Source organism: Eretmochelys imbricata, chromosome 6 (assembly GCF_965152235.1).
Source record: "Eretmochelys imbricata isolate rEreImb1 chromosome 6, rEreImb1.hap1, whole genome shotgun sequence".
Lineage (NCBI taxonomy): Eukaryota > Metazoa > Chordata > Testudines > Cheloniidae > Eretmochelys > Eretmochelys imbricata.
Genome location: NC_135577.1, coordinates 19,177,348 through 19,189,707, shown reverse-complemented (window position 1 = coordinate 19,189,707; position 12,360 = coordinate 19,177,348). Strand labels below are relative to the sequence as shown.

Here is a 12,360-nt window from a genome sequence, read left to right as displayed (position 1 = left end):
CCTTATATGGGTTACAACAATGTTTATTTCCTGCAACCTTTAATAAGCATTTCTAGCAACTTAAACAACCAGCACATCCTGCCTGGCCTTGTAACAATTTCCTCCTGTTATCTTTAACTTGGCATCAGCAAACCTTGCACTATAAGGCATTATCTGCGACTGCAACATTGTATTAAGAGCAGAAGAGCTTACTCAAACCAGCCAGGCCTGAGCTCCCTTAAGGGGGGTTGACAAGAAGCCCTTAGGCCTAGAGCAGGGACACTTCCTCGACCCTTATGGCCTTCCATCCCCTCGACTTAACTAGTGGCCATGCCCTGGGGTCCTCAACATAGAGGTTCAGGGTGGTGGCTCTGTTATGGTGGGGGGGGGGCTGGGAGGCGGGGGGGGCTCTGTGTTTGGGGGTTCTGGGGGGGCGGCTCTGTGCGGGGGGGCTGGGAGGCAGGGGGGTGGCTCTGTGTGTAGGGGTTCTGGGGGCAGGGTGGTGGCTCTGTTAGGGTGGGGGGGCTGGGAGGCGGGGGGGCTCTGTGTTTGAGGGTTCTGGGGGGCGGCTCTGCTCGGGGGGTCTGGGAGGCAGGGGATGGCTCTGTGTTTGGGGGTTCTGGGGAGCGGCTCTGTGCGGGGGGGCTGGGAGGCAGGGGGGTGGCTCTGTGTGTAGGGGTTCTGGGGGCAGGGTGGTGGCTCTGTTAGGGTGGGGGGGCTGGGAGGCGGGGGGGCTCTGTGTTTGGGGGTTCTGGGGGGCGGCTCTGCTCGGGGGGTCTGGGAGGCAGGGGATGGCTCTGTGTGTAGGGGTTCTGGGGGCAGGGTGATGGCTCTGTTAGGGTGGGGGGGCTGGGAGGTGGGGGGGCTCTGTGTTTGGGGGTTCTGGGGGGCGGCTCTGTCCGGGGGGGCTGGGAGGCAGGGGGGTGGCTCTGTCTGTAGGGGTTCTGGGGGCAGGGTGGTGGCTCTGTTAGGGTGGGGGGGCTGGGAGGCGGGGGGTGGCTCTGTGTTTGGAGGTTCTGGGGGGCAGCTCTGTTCGGGGGGGCTGGGAGGCAGGGGGTGGCTCTGTGTGTAGGGGTTCTGGGGGCAGGGTGGTGGCTCTGTTAGGGTGGGGGGGCTGGGAGGCGGGGGGTGGCTCTGTGTGTAGGGGTTCTGGGGGCAGGGTGGTGGCTCTGTTAGGGTGGGGGGGCTGGGAGGCGGGGGGGCTCTGTGTTTGGGGGTTCTGGGGGGCGGTTCTGTTCGGGGGGGCTGGGAGGCAGGGGGGTGGCCCCGTGTGTAGGGGTTCTGGGGGCAGGGTGGTGGCTCTGTTAGGGTGGGGGGGCTGGGAGGCGGGGGGGGCTCTGTGTTTGGGGGTTCTGGGGAGCGGCTCTGTGCGGGGGGGCTGGGAGGCAGGGGGGTGGCTCTGTGTGTAGGGGTTCTGGGGGCAGGGTGGTGGCTCTGTTAGGGTGGGGGGGCTGGGAGGCGGGGGGGTTCTGTGTTTGGGGGTTCTGGGGGGCGGCTCTGCTCGGGGGGTCTGGGAGGCAGGGGATGGCTCTGTGTGTAGGGGTTCTGGGGGCAGGGTGGTGGCTCTGTTAGGGTGGGGGGGCTGGGAGGTGGGGGGGCTCTGTGTTTGGGGGTTCTGGGGGGCGGCTCTGTCCGGGGGGGCTGGGAGGCAGGGGGGTGGCTCTGTCTGTAGGGGTTCTGGGGGCAGGGTGGTGGCTCTGTTAGGGTGGGGGGGCTGGGAGGCAGGGGGGTGGCCCCGTGTGTAGGGGTTCTGGGGGCAGGGTGGTGGCTCTGTTAGGGTGGGGGGGGCTGGGAGGCGGGGGGTGGCTCTGTGTTTGGGGGTTCTGGGGGGCAGCTCTGTTCGGGGGGGCTGGGAGGCAGGGGGTGGCTCTGTGTGTAGGGGTTCTGGGGGCAGGGTGGTGGCTCTGTTAGGGTGGGGGGGCTGGGAGGCGGGGGGTGGCTCTGTGTGTAGGGGTTCTGGGGGCAAGGTGGTGGCTCTGTTAGGGTGGGGGGGCTGGGAGGCGGGGTGGCTCTGTGTTTGGGGGTTCTGGGGGCGGCTCTGTTCGGGGGGGCTGGGAGGCAGGGGGGTGGCTCTGTGTGTAGGAGTTCTGGGAGCAGGGTGGTGGCTCTGTTAGGGTGGGGGGGCTGGGAGGCGGGGGGGGGCTCTGTGTTTGGGGGTTCTGGGGGGCGGCTCTGTGTTTGGGGGTTCTGGGGGGCGGCTCTGTTCGGGGGGGCTGGGAGGCAGGGGGGTGGCTCTGTGTGTAGGGGTTCTGGGGGCAGGGTGGTGGCTCTGTTAGGGTGGGGGGGCTGGGAGGCGGGGGGGGGGCTCTGTGTTTGGGGGTTCTGGGGGGCGGCTCTGCGGGGGGGCTGGGAGGCGGGGGGGGCTCTGTGTTTGGGGGTTCTGGGGGGCGGCTCTGTGCGGGGAGGTTCTGAGGGGCAGGGGGCGGCTCTGTTCGGGGGGGCTGGGAGGCGGGGGGGGCTCTGTGTGTAGGGGTTCTGGGGGCAGGGTGGTGGCTCTGTTAGGGTGGGGGGGCTGGGAGGCGGGGGGGGCTCTGTGTTTGGGGGTTCTGGGGGGCGGCTCTGTGCGGGGGGGCTGGGAGGCGGGGGGGGCTCTGTGTTTGGGGGTTCTGGGGGGGCGGTTCTGTTTGGGGGTTCTGGGGGGCAGGGTGGTGGCTCTGTTAGGGTGGGGGGGCTGGGAGGCAGGGGGGCTCTGTGTTTGGGGGTTCTGGGGGGCGGTTCTGTTCGGGGGGGCTGGGAGGCGGGGGTGGCTCTGTGTGTAGGGGTTCTGGGGGCAGGGTGGTGGCTCTGTTAGGGTGGGGGGGCTGGGAGGCGGGGGGGGCTCTGTGTTTGGGGGTTCTGGGGGGCGGCTCTGTGCGGGGGGGGCTCTGTGTTTGGGGGTTCTGGGGGGCGGCTCTGTGCGGGGAGGTTCTGAGGGGCAGGGGGCGGCTCTGTTCGGGGGGGCTGGGAGCGGCTCTGTGCGGGGGGAGGTGTTGGGGGGCAGGAGGGGGTGGCTCTGTGCGGGGCGGGGGGGTGTTCAGGGAGTTTGTGCTGGGGCGGGGGGCGGTTTCATTTTCGGAGTCACGTTTCCTGTCTCCGCCCGCCCCGCTCCGGAGTCGCCCGGTTCCAGCCGCGCTCGGAGCCGCACTCGCAGCGCCCGGCCATGGCGTGCAAGGAGCAGAGCGTGAGCATCGACCTGCAGCCCCGGGGCCTGCCTCCCCCCTACCCCGGCGCCCCGCAGGGCTTCCCCGCCGAGCAGCCCCGCGACTTCGTGCTCTGGTCCCTCTTCAACGTCCTGCTGTGCCAGAAGCTGGCCTGCCTGGGCTGCCTGGGCTTCCCCGCGCTCATCTTCTCCATCAAGGTGAGAGCCGGGCCGGACCCTCGGCGCCTCCCGCTCCGGATCCCCCGGCGCCCGGATCCGCCCCCCCCCCCGTGCCCCCAGCGCCCGGATCCCCCCTCCCAGATCCCTCAGCACCCGGACCCCCCCCCCCCAGTGCCCAGATCCCCCCTCCCAGATCCCTCAGCACCCGGATCCCTCCTCCCAGATCCCTCAGCACCCGGATCCCCCCTCCCAGATCCCTCAGCACCCGGACCCCCCCCCCCCCAGTGCCCAGATCCCCCCTCCCAGATCCCTCAGCACCCGGATCCCTCCTCCCAGATCCCTCAGCACCCGGATCCCTCCTCCCAGATCCCTCAGCACCCGGATCCCCCCTCCCAGATCCCTCAGCACCCGGATCCCTCCTCCCAGATCCCTCAGCACCCGGACCCCCCCCCCCCAGCGCCCGGATCCCCCCTCCCAGGTCCCCCAGTGCCCCCCAGCGCCCGGATCGCCCCCAGTGCCCCCATCTCTCCAGCCCGCCCGGACCCCCCGGTGCCCCCAGATCCCCTCAGGTCCCCCGATGCCCCCAGCGCCCGGTTTCCCCCCGGTGTCCCCAGCGCCCGGTTTCCCCCCGGTGCCCCTAGCGCCCGGATCCCCCTCGGATCACCTGGTGCCCCCAGCGGCCCGATCCCTCCAGCCCGCCCCGCCGGGAAGCCGGTATCCAGGGCTCACGCATCCCAGCTCTCCGACCCTCCCGCATCCCTTCCCGGAGCCCCCGGGTCTCTCCCGACTCCTGGCAGTTTATTTTCCCCTCCCCACAGCCCTGACTCTGGCTTTTCTTTCTCCGCTCAGCCCCCGCCCCCATCCCAAGGCAGGAATCCACCCTGCGGGGCCAGCTGGGCTGCCCCACAGCCGGGGCTGTCCTGTGCTGCTCCTGCTATCAGCTGTCCTTGGGCCGGGCTGTGTGGGGGCGTTTAGGGTTAGGAGTTTGCAGCAGAGCCGGTTGGCTGTGAGCATCCTTAGAGGGTCAGGGAATGTCCTGGCATGTCTGGGGCACTTGCTCAGTGCTCCTTGCATTGCCTCTGGTGTGGGGGGTAGCAGGGGGAATGGTGCCCCACATCAGTGCTCCAAAGAGATGTGCTATTCTAGTGTGCAGACTGAGACCTGGCTGGGAATGACCCCTGGGACAGGGCAATAGGAACACCAAACCACTGTGCAAGAGATGCACTTCAGCTTCTCTGCAGGCTGGTTTGGATGCTCAACACTCTAGTAAGTGAGGGCTCAGCTTGGGATGTGGCCAGTCTGCCCTAGGAATTAACTGGCTCCATTTTCCACAATGAGAGACTCAACCCCCGCACGAGTGGGGAGTAAAGGGCTCCTTGCAGCTGGAGTATAGAATGACCCACAGAGGAACACATGGGTGTGCTGTGCCAGGGAGAGCGCATGCAAACCGAGCATGCCGTAGAATGTGGGCTGCTGTGTGTACAGCTGGGCCAGCTTTAGGAAATTGCAAACTACGTACTCCCAAAGTTTTAGAAACTGTGCATTTGTTTTTCCTTAATAGTGTCTGTTCAGGCTCTCTGAGGTCTGGTCCTCTGCAAGAACCACGAACACCTGAGGTGCACCAAGGAAAAAAAGAAATTCAATATTTATCATTGAGGAAACAGCATTATCATGCTCCCCTGTCTGTCTCTCCAGTTTTCTTTCTATACTGTCGTGACTTACACACAATATAACATTTACACTGTGTTTAGGGCATCCAGCGTATTTGTACAGGGCCTAGCACAATTGGTCCATGGTGCTGGCTCTAAAGGCTAGTTTATAATGACAATTAGTAACAGGATTTCCTGTCACAAGTGGGACTTTTTAGCAGGCTTAAGGATTCCCCACGCTAGGTTTTCAGTCAGCCTTTGTCAGGATAGCAAACCATTCACAGACATCAGAGGTGGGAAAGCACCCCTGTTAGGTCATTTTGTCCCTCTCCTCTGACAATGCCATGTTTTCCACCTCATACATATCTCACAGGGTAGCTTTACATATTCCAGGTGATATGGGCACACCTCCCATTAGGGAGTCATTTTTCTGATCTACTGCATCTTCCTTTGCTCAGTGGCACCCTGTTATTTCTAGTTGTACCCCACCTAGGGTGACCAGACAGCAAGTGTGAAAAATCGGGACGGGGGTGGGAGGTAATAGGAGTCTATATAAGTAAAAGACCCCAAAATCGGGACTGTCCCTATAAAATTGGGACATCTGCTCACCCTAACCCCACTGCACCGTGGGCACAGAGTGGTTGCTCTCACTGCTGGGGCTTCACGTCTTTGCAGAGGGTTATATATTTATATCAGTGGGAATGGGGGTCAATTTTATGCATTTGCCCAAGAGCCAGTTAGATTTTAATGCTGAAATCCAACAAACCAGATTTGTCTATTTGATGTGTTATAGTGAATGTGGGAATGCAATTCAGTTAGGATAACCCCTTTTTATCGAGTCCAGAAAGCATTAGCTTACTAATTTTAGGACTAAAGAGACAAGGTGGGTGAGATAATATCTTTTATTGGACCAACTTCTGTTGGTGAAAGAGACAAGCTTTCTAGCTACACAGAACTCAATTTTAGGAGCAGGTACTTTTGAGGGCAGCTTTTACCTTGGACATCCTCTCTCAAATCAGGGCACCTGGGGCTTTTAACTAATCAACAGTTTATTAATCCCCCCATGACCGCATAAGTATATAGTCAACAGATGTGGTTGCTCAAATGAAAATTGCCTGCTTAGTTTCATATTAACCATTCATGCTGTTAGGCTATAGCACCATCTTGTGGTCATGCTTTTGTTGCTTATTTAAACTTCCACCCCTCCCTTTGTTTCTTTATTAGATAAAGATGGCACTGTAAAACAGAACCATAGTGAATCGAGGCTTTAGCGCAGATGGGTGGGACCAGCATGCAAACAAGCAACATTATACTAATGGTCATTATGCAAAGGAGCTGCATATTTACAAAAGGCCATGAACTGCGTGATATGGAATGCTCTGCACAAGCAGTGGTCTCTGAAATCCTGGCTATTTCGCAAAGCTGTCTCTTGTACTTTCTACACTCCTAGTGAAACCTCAATGAACAAACACCTGAACTAGCTCCCTTTGAACTCTGGCTTCTTCTCTTTCTGCTGCAGAAGTCAGGGAGTTCCCTATAGCTCAGTAAGATGGTGCATGGGCTGTGGGTGCTTTATCTTGGCACAGAAGGGGTTAAGCAGTATATAAAAACTCTCCCACCCTCTTGACATGCTCTCATTTTCCCCATGCTCCTGTTTTCTTTTCCAGGCCCGAGATCGGAAAGTACTGGGGGACCTGGAAGGTGCTCGGAGCTATGGCACCACTGCCAAGGTGTTAAACATCATCGGGTCGCTGCTGGTGGTAGTTGCTATTGCTGTGGTTCTTTTAGTTTTCTTTTTGAGACCTTAGCAGCATCTGTTTAATGAAGTTCCTGGGACTGACAACAGCCAGGCATTCCGAGAAGGGATTGGAAGATAACCCAAATGGCGAGGAAACGACATGCTGCTGGCTATTCGTGCTGTGATGGAAATTCACAACTGGTCATGAGTTCAAAAATTGACTCATTAATAGCACCGTTGTAGCTTTGATGCTAGTTATGTGATCACCCTCATTTCAAATCTGCGCGGGCCCCCAGTCCTCTGCTCCGTGCACTGTGGCCATGGAATTGGCCACTACCTACTTGTTCCTTTTCCAGCCTGATCCAGCTGTTCACCTTTTTTGGATTTCTTGCACTGAAAATCATCCACATTCACTGCTGCTGTGACCCTCCCTCTCTGCAGCACCCGACACAGAGAGTATTAGATGATGAGGTCAGAGGAGGTTCCAGTCTACCTCACTTTGTTCCTAGAGAGGGACCAGAACCACCCACTCTTTGGGGTAGTTTGGATCCAGGCTTTACCATTGGCCCCCATTCTACAATGGGCCAAATCAAAACATGGGTTCCAAATTCCCCTCCCATCCCCCCACTCCCCATGAATTTAGATCTGGATTCAAACTTTGTGCCTTGGCCCAGTTTTATCTGTTTATATCAAGTCAGCAATAATGTTTGCCCGGGGCAGTATTTACAGCAGTAAAGCCATCTGCAGAGACTCTGGCCTGCTCTTTTCACTGCAGCGACATGCCCTGTCGGGAAGAGAGAAGTGTAAAGGGGACAAAATGTTTAACTTGATCTGTGTAATGCGGTAATGCACTGGGCAACACAGAGCTAACGAGCACATGTGGGACCAGTTGGCCCCGCCCCACCTCTGAGAGATGTTGGAATGGGGGGGGGGGTGCTTAAATGGGAGAAACCCAGCTGAGTTGGTTGCAGAGTGGGGAGGGGAGCAGTCCGCAGCTCCTGCAGGGAGGACTGGCTGAAGGCAGGAGCTCTTTGTGCTCCTGGAAGGAAGGGTGGGCTGGCCCTGCTCGATGTGGTTCACCTTGAGAGGGAACTATTCCTCTCTATTTACTTGTGAACTCATCAGTTTAGGGCCCCAGCCCGGTGAGCATCTTCTAAAGAGCAAGAGCCTTAACCCAGCTTGGGGATGCTTCATTTGTGTTAATACCCCTTTTGTTCTGGTCACTGACACCCAAAGCCAGGTGTTCTAGCCAGGGCCCAGCTGGACGGCTGAGCCTTTTAGGACTGGAAGTAGAGTGGGAAAACTACCTGGGCATTGCAGAGCAGGGGCCTGCGTGAGTGGAGGGGCTGCCTAGAGCCTAGGGGGTGCCTGGGAAAGGCACTCGGGTGTTAATCTGATTAAAAATAAAAGGCCTTATAGTGGTTGGCAGCAGCACATTCTGTCCCCACACACCTAGTTCCCTGCACACCCAGGCCCCATGCGACCGGTTCCAGGGCTCCAATACAGAAGCAGCAGTTGTGTTGAAAGTGTGGGGAGTTTCCCTTCTCCCTCTCCCCTTGGGTCAGGGCTGGGAAGAATTGAGCTGAGTCCTAAATAACTGAATGCATCAGATTCTGACGCACCCCTTCCAAGCAGAAGCATTGGGCACTCGGGTGCCTTTATTCAGTATCCCATAGCTAGGTATGTGCTTCCGTCACCCCCTGGCTCCATTCCTGCTCTTCACCCCTGGGCCCATTCCTACAATCAGTGCATCTCTAGGGCTGAATTGTGCTTCCAACAGAAGAATTTGGGAGAAAAAATTCTCAAGTGGACTTTGAGTTTGCTCCCTGACCTGCCCCTTCTCTTAGGAGTACAGGATCTGGGCCGGAGGTACGAGCCAGTGCTCCAATGGAGCGGAGGGGCGGGAGGAATGTGAGCGTGAGGTCCTGCCCACCAATCTACAAAACTCAGGAGACCACCAATTTGGTGTCCAACACCTGTGTGCCTGACAGGGAACTGGGGAGGTTTCTCTGGGGAGAAAGTGACCCACAAGAAATGGCAGAAGAGCCACAGATGAGAAAGGATATTGTAATCTCATCTAGCCTGGGGTCTCAGTGCTGGAGACTTCAGAGTGAAGCATGTTAATAGATACTAAAACTGCTACAATTCTTTTATATATTTTTATACATATTCTTTTATATATGTTAACCAAAATCCTTTTTGGGGTATAAACCAAAGTGTTTTGTATCTACAAATCTAATGCTCTGTACTTATCAAACTGAAAAGTTCTTTGTACTTAGGTTGAACTTTAGTGGGGGACCAAAGGAATGAATGTATGTAATCAATAATGGAATGTGTATAATCCTTTACTCTGACCCTGTTGACCTGTAAAGAATTGCAATCCCATGTCCAGAGAGGGACCACTGGTGATTGACAAGGGATGTCTGTTATCACACACATGTTCTGTAATTGATAAAATAATGAACCACTGGTTGATGTTTAGGTCAATAAGAACCACTTATTGTCACAAGTGGTTTTGGTAATAATGGATGGGTCACAGATGCCTTTAGCTTATTAATGAGGTAAATTGAGGCATCTAAGATAGAACTCGCAGTTAAATCAGTCATGGGAACGGAATTTCTTTGTCCCAAGCTATGTATAAGGAAAGAGTTTTGGGGAGTTAAGTCAGAAGTGGATTGGTAACATATGTATTCCTTTCTGTATTCTGTATCAGGCTGTATTAATCTTTGACTAATGATCTTTGATTGAATTGCAAATGAACCAGCTATCTGGCATCTTGTGTTATTAATATGATCATTATTAAATTTGAACACGCAAGAAGCATAAACTCTCCAGATTGTGCCTGACACTGCAAGATTATGTCATGGGTGAAATTATTATTTGACCCCAACTGGTGTTCTGAAGCATGTGGGTCAAGACGAGAGCTGGATGGAAAATGGATTTTCTGTCTTCCCCCAAAATTAAAGATTTTGAGTTTTTTCTTTGTCCCAAAAAGGAACGAAATTCCAAAATTTCTTGCAAAACAAAATTAAAAAAAAAAAGTTTTGGGTCAATCGATACATTTTGTTTCAATTTCAGCCCTTTTTAAAATGTATTCTTATTTTTTAAAATAAAGTAAACTTCAAAACAAAGTCATTTCAAAATGAAAAAATCAAAACTTTTTGTTCCAAAAATGTCAAATTGGGGATTTTTTCCCCATTTTTTTCCCAAAATGGAATTTATTGAAAATTGATATTAAATTGAGAGACAAAATAATGTAGGCTTTGTCTAAACATCTATTTGTCCTCTTTAATGTCCCACAACAGTCCGTGTGGTGTTGATGGACCTTTGCCGTTGGGCAGGACGTAACATCTTCTGTTGCAGATTAGCACTTTACACTAGTTAACGTTTCTCTCCTGTCTGGTGATTTACATTGTCACAGAGACTTACAATACAACTGCTCAAATATTACCTTACAATATGGCATACAGAGATTAGCGCATGCAGCAGCTTACAAGCATTTAATAAAGTCTGACCACGAAACACATCCTTGTAGGTCTAATACCTACTTGAACAATAGTAACACACGGCACCGCCACCAGCAGCAGCACAGAAGTAAGGGTGCCATGGTACCCCCGTCCCTCCAGCTCCCCCTCCCCCTAGCAGTGTCCTCCATTTGGGAACCTGAAATATGGTAACCCTAGCTACAGTGATTTACATTGGTTGTGTGTGCCTACACTTAGCCCCTGGTATCAGCGCTGTGCAGCATCACCAGGAGCACTTGTATCGATTATACTGTCAGTGTGGGGCACAGTGGGAAGGCTCCTGAAAGCCAGTAACAGGCGCCATAAGCAACGCGGTGTCTACGCTGACACTGCGTCCATCTAACTACATCGACCTTGACTCTATGCCGCTTGTGGAGGTGGAGTTAAGTCAGCGTAGCTGGCCAGTTACGTCGGTGGGAGTGAAAGTTAAGTGTAGACACTTCCGTAGTTAGATCGATGCAAGGTGGTTTAGGTTGGCCTAACTCTGCAGTGTAGACCAGGCCTCACGCTGGGGCAACAAGCTTAGCTATAAGCTTTCTGCTTTTCCTCCTGGTTTAAGTAACTGTCAGCGATCAGGCTGTAGGCTGAGGCAGCTGAACTGTCTGTCAGGCAGTCGCTGCCTTTGCAGCGGTGTGGTAGGCCCACCGGGGACCCAACTCAGCGGAGTTTCCCAACTGAGGAGTGGGAAACTTCTCAAACCAGTCACTCAGTGAAGGGAGCTGGATGCTCCCTGCTTCTCTTCCCTTTCAACTGACACCCCAGAAGGAGTGACTGCCTCCTCTCGCTCTGGCAGCTGGGATCAAAAACCAACCAGAGCTCCCCTTCTTTGGGACATCTGGGCAGCCGCTTTAGTTCCATCTCTCCGGCCTCCTTTCTGCTTAAGGAAGGGTTGCCTGGCAACCAGGCAGCAACGGCTTGTGGGACCCCAGGCCCAGGTAAGTTTCATCACAGCCTCACTTATGGTAAGGAGGATGTGGGGCGGGGGGGGAGGGGGAGGAGGGCGTTTTTACATTTAGTATTTTTCTTAAAGCCCACATGACTGCACGGAAATCTCAACTTTCATTTAAAAAAAAGGTGAGTGTCTAACCGTCTCAGTTGCAGAGTAGATCACAAAACTAGGACTTGAGAACATGCTAAAGGCTCAAAAACAAAAACAAAGAACCCCCAATGAATTATTTTTTTAAAAAACCCATGATTTTTAAGCCAATATTATGGCTTTTTGGAGCCTCAGTCCCGATGTTTGAACCACACCAGGGGCTGCATGAACAGAGTTAGAGCTACACGTCGATCGTCCTCCATTCTGAGTAACAACAGCAGGTCAGAGAATGGTGGTGGGCTCACTTGCTTCCATTCGCACTGGAGGATAAGAGTCAGAGCCCGGTGCAGAGTTGTTCGGCAGTTTGTTAGACTCTGTGGTGAGAACACCTCTGCCTGCAGTAACTTTGCTAAGTAAAACCTGCAGGCTCTGTATGTAGCTTGTTGGCTTTTCACCTACATCCTGTTTGGTACCACGAAGACTTACAAATGATTCATCCAATCTTCAGCCTTTCCAAGAGCAGATCCCACTGCCCCAAGTATACCTGGGGATGGGCGTCTTTCCCTAAAGACCTGACAATGTCAGAGGGGAAATTCTCTTCCCTTCTCATCATTGGCAATAGAGATGGTGCCCCCGCTCCAGCAAGTCCACTTCAAAACCAACATCTTCCTGTTATCTGTAGGAAGGGAATTGCCCTAAATGAGGAATGGATCTTTCTGTAGGGTTAAATGGCCAAATGGGAGAGACATGACCTAAGGAAAGGAAACAGGCTACTTTGAGAAACCTGGCCTTTGCATTGTGCATCTCTCATCCAATCTTTCCCTGTGTCCCATTTTCCCGGGACAGTCTCTGATTTATGGTACAGTGTGTTGCCAGCCTGGCTAGCTGCAACTTGTTCCCATTGTTTGGCTTGTGAGACAGAAATGTAGGACTGGAAGGGAGCTCAAGGGATCATCAAGTCCAGTCCCCTGCATAGAGGCAGGACCAATTAAACCTAGACCACCCCTGACAGGTGTTTGTCCAGCCTCTTCTTAAAAACCTCCAACGATGGGGCTTCTGTAACCTCCTCTGGAAGCCTATTGCAGAGCCTAACTACCCTGATAGTTAGAAAGCTTTTCCTAATATCTAATCTAAAT

At 54.5% G+C, this 12,360-nt stretch overlaps 1 protein-coding gene across 1 annotated transcript; it reads left to right on the top strand.

Annotated features, from left to right (window-relative positions):
* Positions 1-3,081: 3,081 nt before the first annotated feature.
* On the top strand, positions 3,082-9,498 carry LOC144265524 (dispanin subfamily A member 2b-like). The gene is made up of 2 exons (XM_077818170.1): positions 3,082-3,316; positions 6,594-9,498. Exons 1-2 carry the CDS (start codon positions 3,119-3,121, stop codon positions 6,732-6,734), a joined length of 339 nt encoding a protein of 112 aa, XP_077674296.1. The 5' UTR covers positions 3,082-3,118; the 3' UTR covers positions 6,735-9,498.
* Positions 9,499-12,360: the final 2,862 nt, after the last annotated feature.